Source organism: Lampris incognitus, chromosome 11 (genome assembly GCF_029633865.1).
Source record: "Lampris incognitus isolate fLamInc1 chromosome 11, fLamInc1.hap2, whole genome shotgun sequence".
Taxonomy (NCBI): Eukaryota; Metazoa; Chordata; class Actinopteri; order Lampriformes; family Lampridae; genus Lampris; species Lampris incognitus.
In genome coordinates this window covers 35,559,898-35,584,359 of record NC_079221.1, presented here as the reverse complement: position 1 = coordinate 35,584,359, position 24,462 = coordinate 35,559,898, and the positions used below count along the sequence as shown (strand labels likewise).

General features: G+C 43.0%; 2 protein-coding genes across 2 annotated transcripts in view; one reads left to right on the top strand and one right to left on the bottom strand.

The window, feature by feature from the left end:
* rif1 (replication timing regulatory factor 1) overlaps positions 1 to 15,489 on the top strand; it is a 54,035-nt gene extending 38,546 nt beyond the window's left edge. Inside the window, exons 27-35 of the mRNA XM_056288913.1 lie at positions 174 to 254; positions 338 to 383; positions 2,147 to 5,386; positions 6,271 to 6,402; positions 6,591 to 6,677; positions 6,844 to 6,959; positions 7,105 to 7,255; positions 8,915 to 9,038; positions 14,324 to 15,489. Coding sequence (XP_056144888.1) covers positions 174 to 254; positions 338 to 383; positions 2,147 to 5,386; positions 6,271 to 6,402; positions 6,591 to 6,677; positions 6,844 to 6,959; positions 7,105 to 7,255; positions 8,915 to 9,038; positions 14,324 to 14,613 — 4,267 coding nt within the window. The 3' untranslated portion in view covers positions 14,614 to 15,489. The remainder of the gene's footprint in view (positions 1 to 173; positions 255 to 337; positions 384 to 2,146; positions 5,387 to 6,270; positions 6,403 to 6,590; positions 6,678 to 6,843; positions 6,960 to 7,104; positions 7,256 to 8,914; positions 9,039 to 14,323) is intronic.
* A 412-nt stretch (positions 15,490 to 15,901) lies between these two features.
* The window catches only part of neb (nebulin), a 72,230-nt gene continuing 63,669 nt past the window's right edge, over positions 15,902 to 24,462 (bottom strand). The window contains exons 128-138 of the mRNA XM_056290130.1: positions 23,395 to 23,487; positions 22,812 to 22,904; positions 22,292 to 22,384; positions 21,740 to 21,832; positions 20,833 to 20,925; positions 20,192 to 20,299; positions 19,808 to 19,994; positions 19,523 to 19,615; positions 17,899 to 18,033; positions 17,370 to 17,473; positions 15,902 to 16,792 (exon numbers count right to left, since the gene is read on the bottom strand). Of these exons, the coding sequence (XP_056146105.1) occupies positions 16,619 to 16,792; positions 17,370 to 17,473; positions 17,899 to 18,033; positions 19,523 to 19,615; positions 19,808 to 19,994; positions 20,192 to 20,299; positions 20,833 to 20,925; positions 21,740 to 21,832; positions 22,292 to 22,384; positions 22,812 to 22,904; positions 23,395 to 23,487 (1,266 nt within the window). The 3' untranslated portion in view covers positions 15,902 to 16,618. The remainder of the gene's footprint in view (positions 16,793 to 17,369; positions 17,474 to 17,898; positions 18,034 to 19,522; positions 19,616 to 19,807; positions 19,995 to 20,191; positions 20,300 to 20,832; positions 20,926 to 21,739; positions 21,833 to 22,291; positions 22,385 to 22,811; positions 22,905 to 23,394; positions 23,488 to 24,462) is intronic.

The window sequence follows — 24,462 nt, the reverse complement described above, 5'->3', positions numbered from 1 at the left end:
TGTGTAGTCTGCAGCACAATAAGCAAGTTTTAGAAATTATTGGAAAATGACATACATATCGTAATACCACAGTTCACGTGTGCGTATTGAACCGTAGGGGGCGTACCGAACGTGTCGATATGTGCAATGTTCCTGCAAACTTATGCAAAGCATTGTTTTGTTTTTTGGTGAAGGGTTGACATCCCTGCCATGTACAACAATCTAGATGCTTCTCAGGATGCGATGGTTTTTACCGAGAGCCAGGAAGACTCTTTGTAAGTATTAAGCAACCACCAGAATGAAATTTGTCAAAAGGGAACTTTGATCTATTAAGGCTAGAAACTCGTTTCATTTCCAGGGACAAAATGCCAGCAGAAGAAGCTGCCCAGGAGGCCTCCAGCCAGGTAATGACTACCCCCCATCAACATAAATAACTAAAGCACCATGTATTAACTCTCAACCCCCTTGCAGGACCCCACTGGGACTAACCCCATCTTTATTCTCCACTTGCAAACTTTTTGAAAATTAACTAAGGAAAAGTTGAGTCGGCTACAACCAGTGGTGAAATAGGAATGATAAATCCAGTATGTTTCAGCTGTTGGCTCAGTGTATAATTATCACCGCCTGGCGGTAGCCTGGAGATGATGCATTTGGTCTTGTGTGTGTGTGTTTGCATCCGCGGCTAATCTTGCAAACTACTGGATCTATCGACCTAAAAATTTTTGTGCGTAGCTGTGACTGTATGATGAAGAACCTTTCATGGTTGCGGTGATTCAAAACCTTCGAAAAACATTTGTTCTCGGTATCGCTGCTCACTCTCCTCGGTATCGCTGCTCATTCTCCTCAGTCACTCTCTAGCTCGCTCATCCAATGCTGCTTTCTGTCGCTGCCTACTCTTGAGTCAACTGTGCGGATGCCCGACTTGCATCTACAGTTGAGTTGGATCAGGCAGCGATAGTGTCAAAACCAAAACATTTTCTATTCGAGTATGAGTCTTGAAAGGAAACGAGAAGTCAGTCGTATTTCACAAGCCAGCAAATAATTCACTGCTGATCTCAACAGAAGAGAACTGGAGGAACAGAGGATGCACCAAAAATAATTAAACTTCTTCACCTCACCACCATGCGGAAGTGCCGTAGTCGCCAATGTTAAAACTCCCCTATAAAAATACAATTTCAAGACTAGGATTAATTACAGTCACAGCTGGAAATCATCTCAGTAGATAAAATAAAACATTTCCCATGGCTGAGCTGTTTGTTTTTTTTTACCATTTTATGAAAGTTAATCAGCAGAGCAGCCATTGGCCTTCATCAATTTTATATCATGAAAACCGTGAAGGTTAAACATATTTGAAGTCTTTTCCTTACTTTTGTTTTATTGCTTTAGAATGAATGAAGGTCAATCAGCGGAGCAGGCATTCACCTTCATGCATTTTATATCATGAAACCATGACGGCTAAACAAATTTGAAGTTGTTTAATAAGGGCTTTGAAATTATGATAGCCTGATCTCTGTCATTTCATGTCAGACTTGGTCACTTTTGTGTTAGGGTCCGCCAAGGAGGCTGCACATCCACAGACTGACAGGCAAAACATTTTTATTAGGTAGATTTTTTTAACTTGAGCTCTGCATATTAACCCCCCCCCCCATACTTTCCGTTCAGTCAACTTGGGTGCTCTGCAAAAGTCTTATAATGGCAGGAAAACACTGGTTTTTCTGTCCGTGTGTAGGGAGATATGTACAACTGGCAGAGATCTGCACTTTACTGAGTACACTCCTGCTTGTTAATAGGTTGTTTTGTTTGTTAACCCTTAGTGTTATGCATATTCAGTAATGCGGAGGTGTCCTCATTACTGCATGTGTATCTGCTACTACTATTTTTGGCTGCTCCTGTTAGGGGTTGCTACAGTGGATCATCCGTTTCCATTTCTTCCTGTCTTCTGCATCTTCCTCTGTCATGTTCCTTTGTTAATGCATATGTATAAAATGTGTATTTTTTCCTTAAATCCTGATGAAGGCAGTATAGTAATGATGTTCTTGTCATGAAAATGTACAGGATTGTAACATGTTTTTTTTTTTCCTAGAGTGAAAATTGGGAAATATGGAATCTGTATTGAAGCTAATATCTCAAGTAAAGTAATCTGTAATTTATATATTGTTTACATCAGGTTCATCAAGAAGACATCAAAATTGAGGGAGGGCCTGAAATTTTAACAAAGGAGACCCAAGATTATGCCAGGCCAAACACCATGGAGAACATTGCCACAGAGCCAAGAAATGACATGCCAGAAGAGATGGTACTAGAACCAACTGATGTCTCAACGGAGGATGCCAAAAGTGATTTTGGGACAGAGGACTTGGACAGTGTGCCCACAGAGATCACCAGTCCTAACTTATCTGGTTCTTCTGATTTGATCTCGGGAACACCTCAGAAACCCAACAGCCGTCGCCAGTCTTTTATTACTTTGGAGAAGTATTCAGATGGTAAACCTGCCAGTCCCATTAATGTGACCAAGTTCACTGGTCCCCTGACAAAGCCCTCAAGTAGCCAGGACCCTACCACCACTACATCCCCCTTATCTCAGACCTCACGGGCTGCTACAGCACAGGCGTCTGAGTCCTTGGAAATGGTGGAAGGGAACCCAGTTACTGAGGCCTCTCAGCAGGCTAAAGCAGACTCCTATGAGGAAAGTAAAGAGGTTGCAGTGAGAATTGAGAAGACTGAAATAATTCCTAGTGAAGGAACAGAAGGTGACAACGATGTCATTCCAGACACCCAGACCAATTTGGAGGATCAAATGGGAACAGAGAGCGCTCCCACAGCGGAAAAAGCTGAACCCCAAAGTCAGGGGGAGGAATTGGAAGAAACTCTGAGGGACTCTGATTGTTCCCAAACAGAGTGCTCTCCATGTCAACCCAGGAGGTCAGGGCGCCACAGGATCAGGCCACAGCTCCCAGGTGTAGACCCAGCAGAGCTTGAAGAGAAGTATGGGCAGAAGAAAAAGAGACAGTCTGATGAGGCAAAGAAAGTTAATTCACCAAAGGAAAATCTACTTGACAAACAGGCAGAAGGCAGACTAACCAGGAGAAATAAGCAGGCTGCTGAGGTTGAGGTCAGTGCCAGAGACAAGTTGAGATCTAAGGCTCAGAATGACAAGAACGGGTTGAGTCAAACCAGCTCCCAGATACGAGTACACAGGAAGACCAACCTGTACGGCAGTTCAGAGGATCTGCTTGGTAATGAACACAAGAGGAAATGGACCGTAGTGAACAAGATGAGCCAAGCGGACTCACAAAGTGAGACGCAATCTGATGATAACGAATCACAGGTTGAACTCAATCAGCAGAGCAAACTCAAAACTGGAGGTGGTAAGCGTAAAGGTAGACCTCCAAATGAAAGAAAGGCGCTTAGCCAAATTGACTTAGAGGAGGCCACACAATCTCCATCTAAAAGACAGTCCAGAGGTAGACCCAGCAGGAAGCGCAAAGAACTCAGTAATTCAGTGTCTGACCTTGATGAACAGACCGAAAAGGATGAATTTGAGCCATACCAGAGTGACTCTCAGCAAAACACTCCATCACTTAAAACTGATAGCCTTTTCCAGGGAAGAATGAGGAGGAGAAGCAAGTTGGCAAATGAACCGGAGGAGCTCACCGAAGACAAACACAAGGCAAAAGATGGTAAAAATGACAAACTTAGTCAGGATGACTCTCAAAATCTCACTCCTTCAGCCTCTGGCAGCCAGTCACAAGGTAGATCAAAAAGAAGGAGCAAGGCGTTGTCAGAGGCAGCGGAAAACTCAGCAGAAAAAGAGACCAAGACTGAGTCTGAAGCATCTATCTCAGATGTTAGTAAAACAGAGGGCAGACTTGGGGGCAGGCTCAGAAAGAGCAAGGTGGAAGGGGAGTCCATTAATACTCCTAGTTTAACCCCTGAGAGTTCCCAGTCATTGGATATTGCAGAATCCTCCCAAGGCAGGGGCAGATATTCAAGACTGAGATCATCTCAAGCCTTACTAGCCAATATGGAGACATCAGAATCGGAGTCATCTGAGAACAGAGAGGGCTCCCCTCTGCCCAAACGAAGAGGCAGGAAACCTAAATTGGCGTCTCCAAGCCCACTGACTTTTAGATCAGGAGAACACAAAGTGGACCAGAAAGTTGCCCAAAACAATTCAGAGGTTTCTCAGAATGCAGTCCCACAAAGCAGCACACCTATAGAAACCAAAACCCCAGCGGAATCGCTGAGCAGTCATGATTCACAGGTTTCAGGACTGGCTCAGGTCACACAAAATGTCAAAGAGCAAAACGAGGAAAAATCTCACATTGAGGTGGATATAAATGATATAGCGTTAAAGCCTGTAGTTGGCAAAGCTAACACTCTTAGCACACAGCCTTCTGAACCTGAAGAACTAAAGGGCAAAAACTGTAGAATTTCAACTCGCAAAAGGCGGCGTGGAAAGAGGCAATCCAAAGTCGAGTTAGACAGTGATTCCTCTTTTTCACAGGAGCAAGTTATCATGGGCTCAGCGGAACCAGAAAGCATAGACTTTGATGTGACAAAGGCCGAACAGCATAAAGAGGAGCTGTCCTCTGAGATGCTTGTGCCCTCAGCTGAGGGAAACTCTATTTCAGATAACAATGTGTCTGTGGAACCAATGAATGTATTTTCCTCTCCCGAGGCCAGCGGGTCCTCCGCAAACTTATTGACACCCTCCGGTAAAAGAGCGGAGCAACTAAGTCTGCAGGTCTCGGAGTCGTCAGAGGAGAAAGTCCTTGAAGTGGAGCAGGTTGTGGGGGGAGTATCTGAAAAACAGGTGACCGTTGCTGACTCGGACTATCCAGAACCTTCCAGCGTTCAACTGGAGGAAAAAATTGAGAAAGCTATTGTTACTACCACTGGACAAGACCAGCAAGCATGTCAAAATCCCATAGATGAGCTTGCAGAGGCAGAGAAGCACATGAACTCTGTCACCGAAGGCCCACCAGAGTTCCAGCACATAATGACTAGCACACCTGAAAGAGAAGTGCAGGGTGATGATCAAGACAGTGAACCTGTCCAAGAAAGGCCAGAAGAAGACAGTGCCCCTGATTTGGAGTGTGATGATGAACCAGAAACTCAAGTGGACAACAGGGAGCGAGATGTAGACTGTATGGATCTAGAGGTTCCTCTAGCCAGTGTTGGCTGTGCCTCAGTGTCTTCAGACATGCCCAGTAAGGATCTGGGTCAGGATTCCCCGGCTAAGCAGAAGGGCCTTGAAGCCGTGATGGAGCCAGAGGTTGGTCAGAGCCCCAGCAGTGGGAGGACCAGGGGAACATGGTCTCCCTCTGCCTCCCCATCTACCAGCATTCTCAAGAAGGGTCAGAAGAGAGCAGTTGAAGAAGAGACTCCCTCACCTCTCATAAAGGTAAATTTTGATGCAGTGCCCGTCAGGTTGGGTATAGTTCAGCAATTTATTGATATCAGTACCGATGTCAATACCTGTTATTAATACTGGTGCATAACTATACCACTTAACAGTACCTTTTTGGTCATGATACAATAATATTTATAATTGCTAATAAATGCCAAATATCAACATCACCATTTTTGATTAACAGAATATTTTTATCGTTGAACAACCAACTATCAACATAATCTACATAACGGCAGCATACTGAATAATTTACTGGAACATGTTGAGTAACTAATAGCTTTTAAAGTATTGCAGTTATTGGTGGTAATGGGAGATTAATTTTTTTTTGTTTTCCTAGGATTAAAATCTTCTAGGTTCCTTTTCTGGTCAATAAACAAGGTTTTTGAGTGGTATATATTGGTATATTACATGCACACGGAGATAATGCAAGTGCAGTTTTTCTGTAAGGGCGAGCTCTATAACAATTTGTAAATTTAAGTAGTAGAGATAAGGTCGGGGAGATAAGATGAGATCCAAAAGGACGTTCAGTCTGAGGTACACGGAACTCTACTTCAAGGTTAGGGAGTGCAGTAGAACACATTCGGCTTCATTTAGACATTCCACAAGTAATAAATTGACAACATTGAGGCTTAATCTTCAGTGGGAAACTGCAGGACACAGAAAAAAATAATCCTACTTTTGAATACAATTTTAAAGGTAACATCAGTAAATTTTAAAACTTTTTTTTTTTTTACAAATTTAGAATATTATGTAGAAAAATCTTGGCATCAGCCCTTTCTGGTAGAATACCTGACCACTCTTGGCTGATTTTGTCACTCGCTGTGGAAAATTACCCTATGTACATTTATGTATTATCTGTCTCATTCATTCTGTAGTCCAGGCGGGTGTCTTTTGCCAATCCAATCCAACACCAGGAGCTGGCAGATGACATCGACCGTCGCAGCCCCGTCATAAGATCCAGCTCCCCAAAAAGGTCCAAAGCCTTAAGTGGCATCCAACAGCCGAAGGTATGAAGCCCCCAAGTTAGACCTGATTATGATATTGAAGCTTAGTAGTAACTATTTAATGTGCAAGGCAGGGCACGATTGTTTTCTTTCTCAACTTGATAATTACCACAGTTTAACCTAAATTGGGATTTTTTTTCAGGCATATTAACTGCTTTGATATGACTTCAGTAGCTTCCTCTCTGTTGCAGTATGTCAGTACTCCCACAAAGGGCCTTCTGATTTTAAGTCCAAGAAATCTTCATAGCCCAGGATACAAGAGCTCCAAGAAATGTCTGGTAGGCATCTCAAGTGAAAGACAGTTTTTCACTATCATCATCAAGTGATGATAGTTGAACCTGTTCAGGCTGTCTTCTTCTCAGGTTCACCATTCAACAAATTTTATTTCCAATGCTTGTAGATAAAATGAAGACCCAAGTGGATTGTTATCCCTTGTACTTTCAGATATCAGAAATGAGTCTGGAGCCGCGGCCTATCCCTAGAGACTGTGTTTACCCTGCCCTAGTGGGCTGCACTATGCCTGTGGAGGCCGTGCTACCTCAGATTACCTCCAACATGTGGTGAGCACAGCACTGGATTAATGTACATATAACTGACACACATTCTGCTATAGTACCAATGGCATTACTTGTAATAAACATATTTCCCCATTTAAACAAGCCATAAATGATGAACCAGTTGCTTTTTTAAACTCTTGCCTCGCAGGCCTCGTGGACTCGGGCAGCTGATGCGAGCCAAAAACATCAAAACTGTCGGTGACCTCAGTGCTTCTACTCCCAGCGAAATCAAGAACCTGCCAATTCGCACTCCAAAGATCTCCAATGTCAAGAAGGCCCTGAAAACATATGAGCAACAGGTATATTGTAGGATGCACACCATTCTGAATCATAATGTCACGACCCAGGGATGCACACCATACTTAATCATAATGTCATGAAGACCTAAGTGGATTATATCCCTTGTACTTTCAGATATCAAAAATGAGTCTGGAGCCCAAGTAGTCTTAACCAGGCTGCTGGGAATCTTGGGGTAATATTCGATGCTAACCTCGGTTTTGATAATCAAATCAAACGTGTTGTTCAGTCACGCTTTCTCCAGCTCAAGGTAATCTCCAAAATTAGGTCATTTTTATTAATTGCCAATCTGCAAAAAGTTGTACATGCTTTTATCTATTCTCAGTTTGACTATTGTAATGCACTTTATTCTGGTGTCAGCAAGGGCTCCCTCCACCGTCTGCAGTTGGTACAAAATGCCACTGCTCGGCTCATTACTGGGACAAAGAGCAAAGAGGCATGACCATATTACTCCTGTGCTTGCCTCCCTACACTGGCTCCCTGTTATATTTAGAATTGGTTTTAAAATTTTATTGCTCACGTTTAAGGCCTTAAACAGTCTTGCTCCTACATGCACTTCTGATTTATTGACCTGGTATACACCCTGTCGACCATTAAGATCCGCAGATGGAGCCCTGCTGGTTATTCTCCGGTGTCGGTTTGTTACAAAGGGTGATTGGGCTTTTGCTGTTAGAGCCCCCTGACTATGGAACTAGCTTCCTGTCAAACTAAGACAAACCAAGTCTCTAGCTTCTTTTAACACTAGAACGACCGGGATTTCACTACCTAAAATTACCATGGGCCATCAAAATGACGGCCGGTTTTTAAACTCTATATTCTGTCAAGGTAAACACCAAATTGAGATATTAATGCATTACATATGTTAGTATGTCTGTTAAGAAACGACTGACCCCAAAATTAACATTTTAACAACTTTAATACTATTTTTCAAACCATTTAAAATGGCCGCTGTCCAACGCCTGTAAATACTGCAATGCCTCGGTGGTAGTCATGGTGCGTCTGTAGCAGCGTCTGTAACCAGACATGTATCAAAATTCAAGTTTAGACTATTTCTCTGCACTGGAGAACGCTAGTGTGTTTCTAGGACAGAGCAATGAACTTTGCAAAGGAAATGATGTGACCAACACACGTCATAAATAGTGACATGACGTACACGATCACGCGCTAATTACGTGCGGTCTTTTTGATGGCTCATGGTCGTTTTAGGTAGATCTTATCATAACTTTTTTTGTGCAATTGATCTAAAACTCAATTTAATGCAAATATATGCAATTTTCGGAGCATTCACGGAGCGGCAGGTCTGTATCTTTTTTCCTCTGCAAAGTTATTAAACTTTGAAAATCCAGAAGCCAATAAAATGATGGCCTTGGTTGTTCTAGTGTTAAATGTCATCTTAAAACTTTTGTTTTTGTGAAAGCTTTTACAAATGTTTGATATTTGTTTTTATTTATTCATACTGTTTTTATTTTTACTCTTACTTATTTGGTCTTATTCTTATTTTTATCTCATCTGGTTTTATTTCTTTGTAAAGCCCTTTGTAACATGGTTTTAGAAAAGTGCTATATAAATAAAGTTATTATTATGTATATCAGGTGGACACCCGAGCTGTTTCTAATGCTGTTCGATCCATTGTAATGGACTGTTGAATTGTTTTCCATCAGCGCAAAGGCAGAGTTGGTGACGAACTGAAAAGTTTTGATGAGATGGAGAAGATGACCTCTGAACTGGAGGAAACCAGCGCTCCACAAAACCAGGAAGAAGACAAGTCTGCTGGCGAGCCTCTAGGTGCATTTCTCACACTACTATATAAAGAAACAATTGGGGGCAATAACAGCGATCATCTAGAGTTCAGACAAAATCTGTCTCTTTTTGAAATCAAACTTGAGAAATGATAAAAAAAAAATTTGTTTCTAATCCAGTCTAAGGGTGTAACAAAAGCGTGCCTTGCTGCATGAAGTTTAAAAAGTATGAAAAGGTATTGGAATTACCAGAAATTGGTGATTAATAGTACCATATTTCCCAGACAAGTCGCGCTCAGTAAAAAATGCATTGTTGCGAGAAAAAAAACTTTATATATATATATATACACTACCGTTCAAAAGTTTGGGATCACCCAAACAATTTTGTGTTTTCCATGAAAAGTCACACTTATTCACCACCATATGTTGTGAAATGAATAGAAAATAGAGTCAAGACATTGACAAGGTTAGAAATAATGATTTGTATTTGAAATAAGATTTTTTTTACATCAAACTTTGCTTTCGTCAAAGAATCCTCCATTTGCAGCAATTACAGCATTGCAGACCTTTGGCATTCTAGCTGTTAATTTGTTGAGGTAATCTGGAGAAATTGCACCCCACGCTTCCAGAAGCAGCTCCCACAAGTTGGATTGGTTGGATGGGCACTTCTTGCGTACCATACGGTCAAGCTGCTCCCACAACAGCTCAATGGGGTTCAGATCTGGTGGCTGCGCTGGCCACTCCATTACCGATAGAATACCAGCTGCCTGCTTCTGCTCTAAATAGTTCTTGCACAATTTGGAGGTGTGTTTAGGGTCATTGTCCTGCTGTAGGATGAAATTGGCTCCAATCAAGCGCTGTCCACTGGGTATGGCATGGCGTTGCAAAATGGAGTGATAGCCTTCCTTATTCAGAATCCCTTTTACCCTGTACAAATCTCCCACCTTACCAGCACCAAAGCAACCCCAGACCATCACATTACCTCCACCATGCTTAACAGATGGCGTCAGGCATTCTTCCAGCATCTTTTCATTTGTTCTGCGTCTCACAAACGTTCTTCTTTGTGATCCAAACACCTCAAACTTGGATTCATCCGTCCACAACACTTTTTTCCAGTCTTCCTCTGTCCAATGTCTGTGTTCTTTTGCCCATCTTAATCTTTTTCTTTTATTGGTCAGTCTCAGATATGGCTTTTTCTTTGCCACTCTGCCCTGAAGCCCAGAATCCCGCAGCCGCCTCTTCACTGTAGATGTTGACACTGGTGTTTTGCGGGTACTATTTAATGAAGATGCCAGTTGGGGACCTGTGAGGCGTCTGTTTCTCAAACTAGAGACTCTAATGTACTTATCTTCTTGCTCAGTTGTGCAACGCGGCCTCCCACTTCTTTTTCTACTCTGGTTAGAGCCTGTTTGTGCTGTCCTCTGAAGGGAGTAGTACACACCGGTGTAGGAAATCTTCAATTTCTTAGCAATTTCTCGCATGGAATAGCCTTCATTTCTAAGAACAAGAATAGACTGTCGAGTTTCAGATGAAAGTTCTCTTTTTCTAGCCATTTTGAGCGTTTAATTGACCCCACAAATGTGATGCTCCAGAAACTCAATCTGCTCAAAGGAAGGTCAGTTTTGTAGCTTCTGTAACGAGCTAAACTGTTTTCAGATGTGTGAACATGATTGCACAAGGGTTTTCTAATCATCAATTAGCCTTCTGAGCCAATGAGCAAACACATTGTACCATTAGAACACTGGAGTGATAGTTGCTTGAAATGGGCCTCTATACACCTATGTAGATATTGCACCGAAAACCAGACATTTGCAGCTAGAATAGTCATTTACCACATTAGCAATGTATAGAGTGTATTTCTTTAAAGTTAAGACTAGTTTAAAGTTATCTTCATTGAAAAGTACAGTGCTTTTCCTTCAAAAATATGGACATTTCAATGTGATCCCAAACTTTTGAACGGTAGTGTATGTATAAGGTTACGGGTAATGTGAAAAAACGGTTAATCTGCAAACTACCCGGTTAATGTGCAGATTACCCAACGGGGCAGTTAATGTGCACATTACCCGCCAGAACGGGTTATCTGCACATTAACCGGGTAGTCTGCACACTACCCGCTTGGGCGGTTAATGTGGATAGAACGAATTCACATTAACCGGGTAGTCCGCGCACCACCCGTTTGGATGGTTAATGTGGATGGAACGAACCTGCAACTCATCTTTTTACGATATTTTGATATTTAAATCAGCAATAGGCCTTTAGCCTAATGACTCATGAAGTGAGGCCATCTGAGGAATCACAAGTTGTGGTAAATGAAAGAACAGACGTTGGCGATATCATTCTGTCTTTAGATCAACGTTTTCCCCCACTTGTATAACTAGGCTATTAGCATCAAAGAACACAAAAATGAGCCCTCCTCGTTCTCTATCTGATCCCTGATATGAATGAATAGCCTACAAATTTGACATGGGTGAAAAGAAATATCAGTCTCGGCCATCTCCCATCAGGCTGCTATAGCCTACTCTCACTATAGACATGCCTCGTTCAACCAATCCGAAATGCCAATCACTCCGTGGACAGACTGGTAAATAAAACTTTATGGAAGAGGGGTACTGGCGGGGGAAAAATACTAAGACTAGATGATATGAAAACAGAACGAAATTCGTTTTATAAGCCCAGTATGTAGGAGCAGAAGCAGCGAAAAAATATGTCAAAATGCAATTCCTGTCTGCCAATCAGGCAAGAAAAATTAATGAACAGGCGATACCTTTCAGATGCACTTTTACACAACCAATCAAAAAAGACAAAAAATGTGCCCGATCCCCTTCCTCGCCTGGCTAATATCCTACTAGTAGCCTACATATTTCATCGATCATATTATAATCTAACCGACAATATGGGAGGGAGCAAACAGATTGTCGATGTAGACTAGACTCGCTGCTGTGCAAGTAAAGCACCCACGTGCACGCGCATCTGCGCGTGCGCATGCACACGCACTCACACATGCACACACACACGCACACAAGCCAAATGCGAAGCAAGCCCAATAATAAAAGCAATGCATCAATTTGACGCCTAATGGCGGAAATAGGTATAAATGTCCAAAATTCTTAGATGGATTTATTCATAACGTAATTGACAACAGGGAGTGAAAAACAGCACTATTTTAGGAAAAGTCAAAGAGTGGGGGGCCTCAATATTTTATTACAGCTTGGCTATTTACAAATTAGTTGCTGATTTGCGTCAAAATAACGCAATGGCGGTTCTATCAGTGTGTGTGTGTGTGTGGGTGCTTTACTTGCACAGCAGCGAGTCTAGTCTACATCGACAATCTGTTTGCTCCCTCCCATATTCTCGGTTAGATTAGGATATGATCGATGAAATATGTAGGCTACTAGTAGGATATTAGCCAGGCGAGGAAGGGGATCGGGCACATTTTTTGTCTTTTTTGATCAGTTGTGTAAAAGTGCATCTGAAAGGTATCGCCTGTTCATTAATTTTTCTTGCCTGATTGGCAGACAGGAATTGCATTTTGACATATTTTTTCACTGCTTCTGCTCCTACATACTGGGCTTATAAAACGAATTTCGTTCTGTTTTCATATCATCTAGTCTTAGTATTTTTTCCCCCGCCGGTACCCCTCTTCCATAAAGTTTTATTTACCAGTCTGTCCACGGAGTGATTGCCATTTCGGATTGGTTGAATGACGCATGTCTCCAGTGAGAGTAGGCTATAGCAGCCTGATGGGAGATGGCCGAGACTGATATTTCTTTTCACCCTTGTCAAATGTGTAGGCTGTTCATTCATATCAGGGATCAGATAGAGAGCGAGGAGGGCTCATTTTTGTGTTCTTTGATGCTAATAGCCTAGTTATACAAGTGGGGGAAAACGTTGATCTAAAGACAGAATGATATCGCCAACGTCTGTTCTTTCATTTACCACAACTTGTGATTCCTCAGATGGCCTCACTTCATGAGTCATTAGGCTAAAGGCCTACTGCTGATTTAAATATCAAAATATCGTAAAAAGATGAGTTGCAAGTTCGTTCCATCCACATTAACCATCCAAACGGGTGGTGTGCAGACTACCTGGTTAATGTGGATAATGTGGTTCATTCTATCCACATTAACCACCCAAGCGGGTAGTGTGCAGACTACCCGGTTAATGTGCAGATAACCCGTTCTGGCGGGTAATGTGCACATTAACCGCCCCGTTGGGTAATCTGCACATTAACCGGGTAGTTTGCACATTAACCATTTTTTCACATTACCCGTAACATATATATATATATATATATATATATATATATAGTGCTTAGTTGCATTGATGTGATTGTCCAGTATTCTCATTTGAGTCAAAAGATTAAATATTGCCATCTAGTGGCCTTAGTTGAAATGCAGCGTATTCCTCCGAAAAAATTACTTTGTATCAGTCACTTTGAATATAAGCTGCAGGGCCAGCGATTTATAGTCTGGGAAACGCGGTATTGAGCAAAACTATGTTTTCCAGATTCGACTTTAAATCAGTTTCTTTGGAAAGCTGTCTCATTTTTTTTGCAATAAATATGACTGTTCGAGATAATTGCAGCCTTGCAAAAAGGCAGCCTTCCTTTAACTTTCACATGGAAAACAAGCATTTTTCCATTCCTGGAGTTGGTGAAGAAGTAAACTAGAGTAGTGCTCATTCAATAGCAGGGCAAAGTCTGAAGGTAGACCATCCACACTCATTGGGAGTTTCAAGTTGCTTTTTCCTAGGACAATTTCCATCAAAATTAAAAGATTCTCAGTTCATTTGTTTGTCAGAAAATATTTCTTTAAAATTGACATTATCCTTAATGAAGTGCACTTAAAGTTTCATGATCGAATCATTTGACTTGTAGTCTGAGTGCCAAGTGCCCAGTGCTCCGAGAGCCTTATTAGATATTAATCCATCCATCCATTATCCAAACTGCTTATCCTGCTCTCAGGGTCGCGGGGATGCTGGAGCCTATCCCAGCAGTCATTGGGTGGCAGATGGGGAGATACCCTGGACAGGCCGCCAGTAAAATCATTGTGAATTTATTTGTAAAACCCTTTTCTTAACCATGTCAGAGCTGTAAATAGAATAACTGCAGTATTAGTTTGTGAAACCTGCATACAGTACAATTGACTTGACACTATAATTGCCAATTATATAAAACTACCAATTTTTATTACAACAGGGGTAGAGTACTGTATCGCCAAGACTGGAAGACCAGGTCTGGAATTTTGAAATTGATAAAAAGTAAGAAGCTTGAACTTATCAAGGTGTAGAATCTAAATAACACTGTCTGTTGTTTTTGTTTGCTCTGTGCAGCCACAGAGCTGGTTGATGAGCCCATGTTGGCAGAGCAGAAGCCAGAAGCAGAAGCGTCTGTTGGTCCACCACCTGAGGGGCAGCTCACGGAGCCGATCCCTGGAGAACAGCTGCACCGCGAAGGGCTGCTGTTGGATGTGGAGGTCCTTAGCTCTAGGATGACCCCCGCTGAGCTCGGCCGCACTGCACCGCAGCAGCTGCTCCAGCTGCACCATCGACTGGGAGACCTGATGAGGAGCGTGGTGCTGGAGCTGCAGACGCGCCTGTGTCAGCAGGATGCCAAGCCCTGATGATTGGGGGAGAATCTCACTGCAGAACTGTGAACAAGACCTTATCAGTGGTTTTTAGTGACATATAACAGCAATCGGACTGTTTCGTGAGACTGGCAGCATGGTCGCAACCCCCTGGGAACCTCTCATCTAATGTGGAGTGGAATATAAAAGGTATGACCTCTAGTGAATTAATGCTTGTGGGTCAGAATGCTAATCTATATTGTTGCTTATGTCCTCCCAGGCCACAGACGGACAAATAACTGGCCTGACCGACAACTTTTTAAAAAGGAGGATTTTTTTCTGGGGCCTTCTAGCTTCCTTGATCGTCTCAGATGTGCAGCTTTATTCCATTCTGCAGTAGAAGCTTTTATTTTTTAAGTCTTAGCTGTTGGTTTGACTTTACCTACTTCGTCAGAAAGGGAAGCACAATCACACTTTTAAGCCGTAGTATTACATAAAATTACTTCTAACAGCAATAGCCGAGAGAAGGAGCCGAACTTTTTAAAGATATTTTTAGAATAATATCATAATGTAAGACAGATTGAGATAAATAAGACTAAGATTGATTAAGTGTCACAGATTTCATTTTCTGTCTGTGCTCTTTTTCACATATAAATACTATTTTTGCACATAAGTGATCAACCTCTGATGTCAGTCCAGTGCTGCCGGTATTGTGCCTGTTTCTCTGCTGTCCTGTTTACAGTACTTCATCACCACTCTTGTATATTTTATGTAGAATGCTTTCTTTTCCAGTTTCTTTGCTGTCACTTCATAATGTCCTATCAGGTTATTTTAAATGTCGTGTGAAATATTAGATGGTAGTGGAAGTATCTCCGCTTTCTTTTTTTGTTTTTCATCCATGTTTTTTGAATGCATCAATAAAAGAATAATCCAAATGGATCACTGCTGTCTAATGGTCCATAAACGTGAATATTGTTCATGGGTAATGTTACCAAAGTTGCGTAATTAGTGCCTGTGGAACGTGCTTGGTTGCCAGCTTCTAGTTTCTTTTTTACATTTTTAGAGAAAGCGTGAGGTTGACGTCCATCTGCTGGCAGAACTCCTCAAAGGATGCACTCACCTTGCTTCAGATGAACACATGTTATCTTGCAACTTGGAGCAGTGAGATGGAATATTGATCCTAAATGCCTGTTCAGGAACCTTTCCTGGTTAATGCGCTGCCAATACCAATTTGGATAAGCTGACTCAAAAGAGAACTGGAAGCGGGACATTTCCAAATGATGATGAATACGTGGTCAATATGAAACCAGAGTAAAACATGGAAGAATGAAGAGACAGCAGAGCATTGCAGGAGTAGGTGTGCTTTATTAGCTACTGGTTAAATGTATAGGACTTCCAGCATACCGTAGACCTGGGCAATGGGAAGAAACAAAACACACATTCTACTACTGACCAGCCTTCAGTAAAGGAGGGAGGACTGGGGCTGGTGTCATACAACTCTTCAGGACTTGTTTGATCGAGGAGGAGATGGATTACAGATGCCTCCTTTAGGTTTTATCTTTCTTGACTTTGCTGTCAGGTGAGAACAGTTTCTGTTCATTGTCATTTCCATGGCTGATAGTTTTTCCAACAGTGTGAGCCCACTTCTTATGTGAGATTTCTCTTTTGAAAAAGCTTTGACAAAAATATCTTCCATATATATATTAAATAAGATGTTTTCACAATTTACAAAATAATGGGCTAGTATCTAAGTGATATTGCTTTTGCAAGACAGGGTCTTGGAATAGCTATCATTCTAACAGCCTTTTCATAAAGTCTTGTATATTCAGAAGTATTTATATGCATTTCTAATGTCTTTCAGGTGCTTATGTCACATCCACAGGAAACGGAAGAATGATACAAACAACGGACTAAACTAGTAGACTCAATACATTACGGTGTTATTGAAATCTAAGAACTAGATAATGCACTAAGTACCCAACAACCAATCAGTTTGCCCTGTGGATGTTTCTCACCCATTCCTGAGGGGGGAAATGAGGAGACATGGGCGGGCTTTTTATCTTTAGATTGCCTCCACGTAGTTGGCTGGCAGCATTCCGGTCTTGCCGGTGCGTTGCACGGTACCATACATCCATCCCTCGTCGATGGACTGCACATTAACAATGACATCACCATCTTTGAAGGACACCTCATCACTGTCAGCTGCAGCGTAGTCGTACATGGCGCGCACAGTTTTCTGTGGAGAGAAACAGGACGGACATGGTGTAAAGGGAGAGCATTATTGAGGAAGCATGTCAGCTTGTGGGTTGGGGAGGGCCTACTGCAAAGAGAACCAAAATGTGTCAGGGTGAGCAAATAAGAGCCATGCACCTTTTCTGTTTTGTTTTACATGAACCACTGTGCGGTAACCTTCCCTGAATGACTGGAACAACTAGTTAACCAGAGCACGGACTTGCATAGCTACTACTCAAAGGACGCTAATGAAAGTCAGACAGAGGCATCTCGTTGTGTCTGGCCTCTTTATTTGCTTCAGCCAGGCTATAAAATGACTCATTGTGCTCATTCTGAACCACATGGCCTGTGTGCACCACCTAAAGAGTCAGAAAAAGGTTCTCAAACTCCGGCCTGGTTCCCCTGACGGTAAAATGTTCCAGCTCACTTTTTAGAGGATTCCTTCTCCATATAAAAGAACAAAACACAGTGTGTTCGTGGGTTTTCCCAAATTTGAATAACCACAATGTATGGGGACAATAAATGCGATTCTCTGCTTGGCGTAGTTTATGCTGTAGAGTGTGTGTGTGAGTGGCACTTACCCCAGTGGTGGAGGGGTGTGAGGGGACAGAGGAGACGGTGGTCTGCTGGGTGGCCACTGATGAGGACCTTTGCTGCAGCTCTACTGTCTTGGCATGCTGGTAGTCTGCAGATGGGAGGAAACACACAAAACCGCTGTTCATCAGAGCAAAAGCCTGTATGTTATGATGTGGTAATAGTGCATCGGCTGGAGAGCTTTGGCGTTTCTCTTCTGGCCTATTAGAACCATATGCTTTTACTTAAGCTAATGAACAATTACGTTCGTAAGGCAGTTTTAATGGTGGGCTTTTCACTTTGCAGCTGGGACTTAACAAAAAACACACAAGACAGAAAGCTTGGAAGAAGAAGCTGACCGTGGCCTTTGGTTATTTGTTTAAAAAAAACCTTCATCCCTCCCTAGTTAACAAGGCCTTAACCACAGTCACTGTGTAGGAGGATGGAGCAGTCACTGTCTCGCCCAAATCCAGAGGAAAGCTGGCCTCACCACCACAGCGTGATATGATGTGTGCTGTCTTAAAGGTCATGTCTTACTCATCGCTCCAAAGCCGTTGCTGTAGAGGGACAAGTGGTGGTCGGCATCCTGGGACATCTCAGACTTCTCGTCAGCCAGGCCGCTCATGGCACTGGTGGAACGGGAGTGCTCCTTGCTGCGGCGCTGGGCTTGGACTATGAGAATAAATTAAAGGATAGTGGGGGGAAAAGTGTCAGAGGTCTGATATTTTGTTCATTATATAATAATAATAATAATAATGTAGAAATTTTCTAAAACAATGTTACAAAGTGCTTTACAAAGAAATAAAACCAGACAGGGCAAAAATAAGGGTAACAATAAAAACGGTATAAATATCAAATATTTGTAAAAGCTTTACAAATATTTGATATTTATTTTTTTTAATTTATTATGGCCTGGCAGCCTGTCCAGGGTGTGTCCCTGCCTGCCGCCCAATGACTGCTGGTATAGGCTCCAGCATCCCCGCCACCCTGAGAGCAGGATAAGCGGTTTGGCTAATGGATGGATGGATGGATGTAAAAGCTTTAATAAAAAAAAGTTTTGAGACAAGTTTTAAAAGAAGCTAGAGACTTGGTTTGTCTTAGTTCTACAGGAAACTAGCTCCATAGTGGGGGGGCTCTAACAGCAAAAGCCCGACCACCCTTTGGAACAAACTGAGACCTGGGACTAACCAGCAGGGCTCCATCTGCAGTCCTTAATAGTCGAGGCAGCATATACCAGGTCAATAAATCACAAATGTATGTAGGAGCAAGACAATTTACAGCCTTAAAAATGAGCAATAAAATTTTAAAATCAATTCTAAATACAACAGGGAGCCAGTGTAGGGAGGCAAGCACAGGAGTGATATGGTCATGCCTCTTTGTCCCAGTAATGAGCCGAGCAGCGGCATTTTGTACCAACTGCAGACGGTGGAGGCAGCCCTTGCTCACACCAGAATAAAGTGCGTTACAATAGTCAAGCTGAGAATAGATAAAAGCGTGTACAACTTTTTGCAGATTGGCAATTGATAAAAATGACCTAATTGTGGAGATTAGCTTGAGATGGAGAAAGCGTGACTGAACATGTTTGATTTGATTATCAAAACTGAGGTTAGCGTCGAATATTACCCCAAGTTTCCCAGCAGCCTGCTTAACACTACTTGACAGGCAAACAAGATTAGTAACAAAAGCGCTGATGGAATTTGGGGGATCGAACAGAACGAGCTCGGACATCATTTAAGTTGAGAAAATTTTCGGGCATCCAAGATTTAATGTCAGAGAGGCAAGTTGTGAGAGTTGCCAGGGTGTTAGGATCTGTGGGTTTTAGTGGAATGTATAATGAGTGTCGTCAGCATAAAAATGGTAGAGCACATCGTGATCTTGAATGACCTGGCCAATTGATAATATGATATTGTCAGTATCAAATCTCTTTCCAATTCATGGATTACTTTCGTTTTGATTATCATCATTGTATTTCATTGTAATCTCTTTTGTATTTTGTAACTGATTTTAAATTTTCACGTTCCCTGTGATCCGTTCCAATGCATATTTAAAAAAATGGCGGAAAACAAAAAGGAGAACATGAGACAACAAATTGAAATAAACTAGTTGGCAGACCTACAGTGGGTCGGTTTTGAGCTGGTCTAGATTTGGTGTTTTTACTCACCTGACATCATGTGCAGACTCCTGGACTGGATGTTGTCCTCGGCCGGGTCGTAGTCAAACACAGAGCCGGGGTTGGTGCGCCACACGCGCAGATCTGAAAACAAACAGGAGTGCTACTTAACAGGCTTGCAATGTGTCATTTCCTCCTCCATGACAGCATGTCTGTGTCCCTGACGTTCTAGATCTGAGTCCACACTGTTTGTTACATGTGGAAAAGCTCCTGTCTGTTATCGGCAAAGGTTACACACATGCAGTGTTGTGCACTAGGGAGAATATTTCTGACTACCAGTGAGAGTCTCCTGATCATGCTCCACAGCGCGTCTCCTCTCCATCTCCACCACGCGTCTCTGGATGCCGCGGTAGTTAATGTCGCTGAACTCCTGAGTGTTCTTCTTCACGCGCTCTGTCACGGGGTCAGAGACGGTGGAGGTGAAGCTACCCTTGTTCTTCTCAAAGTCCTGGTGGTATCTCACCTGGTTTAGCATGGATGTAGATCAGGGATGAGGTCATTTCACTTTTGCATTTGATGTAATATTGCAAAATAAGAGGCTTTTTTTCCTAACAGTCAACACTTCAAAATAGATCTATGGCTTATTGTATCATACATTTTTTACTGTGGTTGGATTATAAATGCATTTCTACACAAACAAACAAAATAAATCAAGCTCACTCCAGAGATGATGCGCTGGGTTTCCTTGACGCGCCTCATCTCAGGCGTGTCCAGAACGAAGGCGGCCTTGCCCTGGACCTGCTTACGGAAGCTGTCGGAGTACAGCACCTGGTGGACGGACAGATGGGACGGCAGGGACACAGTGAGCATCACATAGGAACTGAGAGCACCCACAGCACACACAGCTTGTCGGGGAAGACGAGCCCTGTGTGTGGTCCCACAACAACAACAACAACAACAACACGGGCTGCTCGTAAAAAGAGCTGGGACATTATTGGGACCTCAAGACGAATGAATTAGCGGAGGGAAATATTAAGAGGGTACATGAAAGAAGAATGTGGTCCAATCCACAGTGGTAGGAGGGAAGGGGGAATATGGTGAGGAGGAGGAGTAGTTTCGACAGCACAAGAGGTTAGCGGTGCTGGGCTACACAAACATAACACCGGTGGTATTAAACACACTTGTAATACAGAGAGGATGGGGAAACTATATTAAAGTTAATGTGATAAACGACAGCCAGAGGACAACTGAGTTAGGAAAGGGTTAACATGGGGGTACTAGTGGAGCAGGTCCAGAGGAGACCGTGTCCTAGCGGGGTGGGGGAACAACGTTCTCGGGGGGGGGGGGAGTTCTGAGGGTACCGAGCTAATTTGTTCTTGGTTCCGTTTCACTCTCTCCATCTCTGGAGTGAACACCACGGGAGTTCCCTTGGCTGAGCTGTCCCTATACAACACCTACAGGACAGAAGCACAGCGCCCCCCAAGGGACAATCAGACACCCTGAAAAACAGACACAGACTTCACACCTATAGGACTGGTTTCATAGACTGCGGTTAGCTTGAAAGGCTTCAGACATGGAATATGCCTGCAAAACAAAATCAAAAAACAGTCTTCTAGGGAAGCCTCATGGAAAACATTAACACCCTTTAGCGTTGGAGTAGAACTAGTTTTCTATTTGTAATGAAACGTTCTCTTCCATTGAAGTGACTAGTGTTGCTTTTCTGTCACAAGACTAGGTTGAATCGTCTAAGAAATTGGTCCTATAGTGTGATTTTTCCTGGTTTTTTTTTTTTTTAGGAACAGCCAGGATCTCATGTGAACACACTCTCACACACAGCAGCAGCAGCAGATACCACAGCAGCTCGTTATTCCCAAGCTGCTGTGGAGGTGTAGACCAAAGTGAGGGAGAACACAGCAGCACATGGCAGCTTAAGGGGGAGAATGCTAGGCTGGGGTTAAGCTATATGCGGGACCTGTGACAAGGAAGGGAGATGGTTTGCAGATTAAAGATGATTTGGGGGAAAAAGTAAGAAAAGGGGGGAGGAAAAAGGAATGCATCGATGTAAGCTCTAGAGAGGTAAGACAATGAGGCTGCATTGGGGTCAAACTGGTGATGATAGCGGAGCTGCAGCTCGGGCAGACTGTGCCTTTGCTGAGACGATGGGAGCGTGAATGATGATGAGGGGTCAGCAAATCAAAAGGCTTTTGAGGGGTGTTCGTCACTTTAAAACGTTAGGTACAAGCTTAGTGTTTGGCTCTGTTCCACTACCGAGCTGATGTTCTTCTGGGTCTGTCGGACCCGCTTCACCTCAGGCAGATCTGGTATGGCTATGCCTTGACCCAGAGAGTCCTTGTACTTTATCTACCCGATGAAAGGTCGGTAGACAAATACAAAAGCAGGCATCAGAGACAATGGAGAGAAGGTAAAAAGAGAAAACACACACACACACACAGAGCTCAGCACTGTACATCAAGACCAACACAGAACTCTGGACACAATTAAATAATCATGGTTAAAAGAGGTTTTTACTTTTTTTTCATAATCATGTCTTGGAAATATAGAGGCGGTTTAGAAAATATAGTGACACAGGGATGTCACCTGAGAATCACGTTATGTTAGATGAACACTGGGAACTCATTAGTACTATCACTACAGGGACAGATCTGATGCCATGAAGATAAACAGGGGTTTTGTCAGGATAGTTACATGGCACAGTATGGCCGTATTTTTGTAAAATTAAAGACTTAGGGGATGGACAGGGCAGATGAGTGTGAGGGTAAAGGCCGGGGGGGGGGGGTACAGGGTCACTCTGTGGAGTACCGTGCTAATGTTCTGCTGATTGCGTCTAACTCTCTCCATCTCTGGAGTCTCTGATACAGAAGTGCCTTGTCCCACTCCCTCTTTGTACTGAAGCTTGAAATGAGAGAGCGAGGAAACAGTCAAAAGTGCTGCTGAAACACTCCAACCAAATACAAGTGGGTCCTCTTTTTTATTTTAGGGAGGAGAAAATGCAGAAAAGCAGACAGGAAAGCATCAAGGGGAGCGAAAAATGTAAGGCATTAACCAGACCACTTGGAGGAAGAAAAACAAAGTGAGTTTAAAATAATAGCATAACCCAGAAAGTAGAAAAAAAGGGTGATTTATGGATTTAAACGCTTCATAGTTAGGATGGAAGAGGGGCAACCAGTGGGAGGGGGGGCGCCAAAATAAGCTACTTAGTAGACTTTTGAATATCTTCTGAATTATTGCTGAGGGGTCAAGGGTCAAAGGGTAAGAAGGGGTTTGGGGTTTGAAGGGGGATAAGGAATGATAGGGTCACTCGTGGTTCTGGTTCCACTACCGAGCTGATGTTCTTCTGGGTCTGGTGGACCCGCTTCACCTCAGGGAGATCTGGTATGGCTGTGCCTTGACCCAGAGAGTCCTTGTACTTTATCTACCCATTCAAACAATTACATAGGCACAGAATGAGACACAGATGGACAGACAGAAGGCACAGGTATACGCACAGACATGTATATCCACACACATACAGCAATGGTAGAAACATTTGCATATCTGCTGAAAATCATTAATTTTGCTTTGTCAATGGAGGCTGAGGTGCATTGTTGCTTAAACCAGGTTATCAGAAGACTCAGGATCATCAGAATGGATTATATCACGTTTAGTATATTACTTGAACGCTTAGACACAATGAAGTGGCATCTATGTTTAAGGAGAAAAGAAAAACCTTTGATTAGTGTAAAATCACCGGGCACCCTTTAGAAACAGGGGATGTTAATAATGGCAGTCATGTTGAACAGGGATTACATGTGTAGGTCTAGTCTGGGTTTTTTTCAGGGAGAGGAAGGAATATGGAGGGAGGATAGATGGAGGATGAAAGGAGTGGAGAAGACAAAGGGAGGCAGGGTCACTCCACGGAGTACCGTGCTAATGTTCTCCTGATTGCGTTTAACTCTCTCCATCTCTGGGGTCTCGGGCACGGCTGTGCCACCTCCCAGATCCTCCTTATACTGAATCTTTGCATGGATGAGGGATGAAAGTAGCAACCAACTGGTTAGCTTAACTTCACCGGCAGGGTAACCTCGGTTCACTAGATTCACCTGCACTTTGAGATGCGCTTGATTCGGCTCACCTCAAATACTGTGTTTACACCGAGTTAGACTGGCATTTTCATTGGTTAACCTGTACCTTTTTTGGAAAATCAAGCGCACCTCAATTTAAACACCCTGCAGCAGGCAAACAATTAAATAAACATACAAAATAAACACATAACGTCTTTTGTTGGGGGGGGGGTCCCCCCCCTTTTCTCCCCAATTGTGTCCGGCCAATTACCCTACTCTTCCGAGCCGTCCCGATCTCTGCTCCACCCCCTCTGCTGAGCTGGGGAAGGCTGCAGACTACCACATGCCTCATGTGGAGTCACCAGGCACTTTTTACCTGACAGTGAGGAGTTTCACCACGGGGACATAGCATGTGGGAGGATCATGCTATTCCCCCCAGTTCCCTCTTCTCCCTGAACAGGTGCCCCAACCGACCAGAGGAGGTGCTAGTGCAGCGACCAGGATACATACCCACATCTGGCTTCCCACCTGCAGACACGGCCAATTGTGTCTGCAGGGACGCCCGACCAAGCCGGAGGTAACACGGGGATTTGAACCGGCGAACCCCATGTCGGTAGGCAACGGAATAGACCGCTACACCACCCGGACACCCCACATATAACGTATTTTTGAATATTAACATAACTCATGAAACACAACTGTAATACAGTGAGCAAAACCTTTACTGCCACTCAAGCTCTGCATTAATAACCACGTTAATGTGTTATGCTTGAGTGACAAATAGCTAGGGTTAATACTGTCCTAGGTTAATGTGTGTACCACTGTTAAAAAACTCAAAAAACCAAATTGCCCCAAAGAAGATTAAAAAAAAGGGCTGCATATCAGGGAATGTTAACTCTCATTTCAAGAGAGGGAGATAAAAGAAATCAA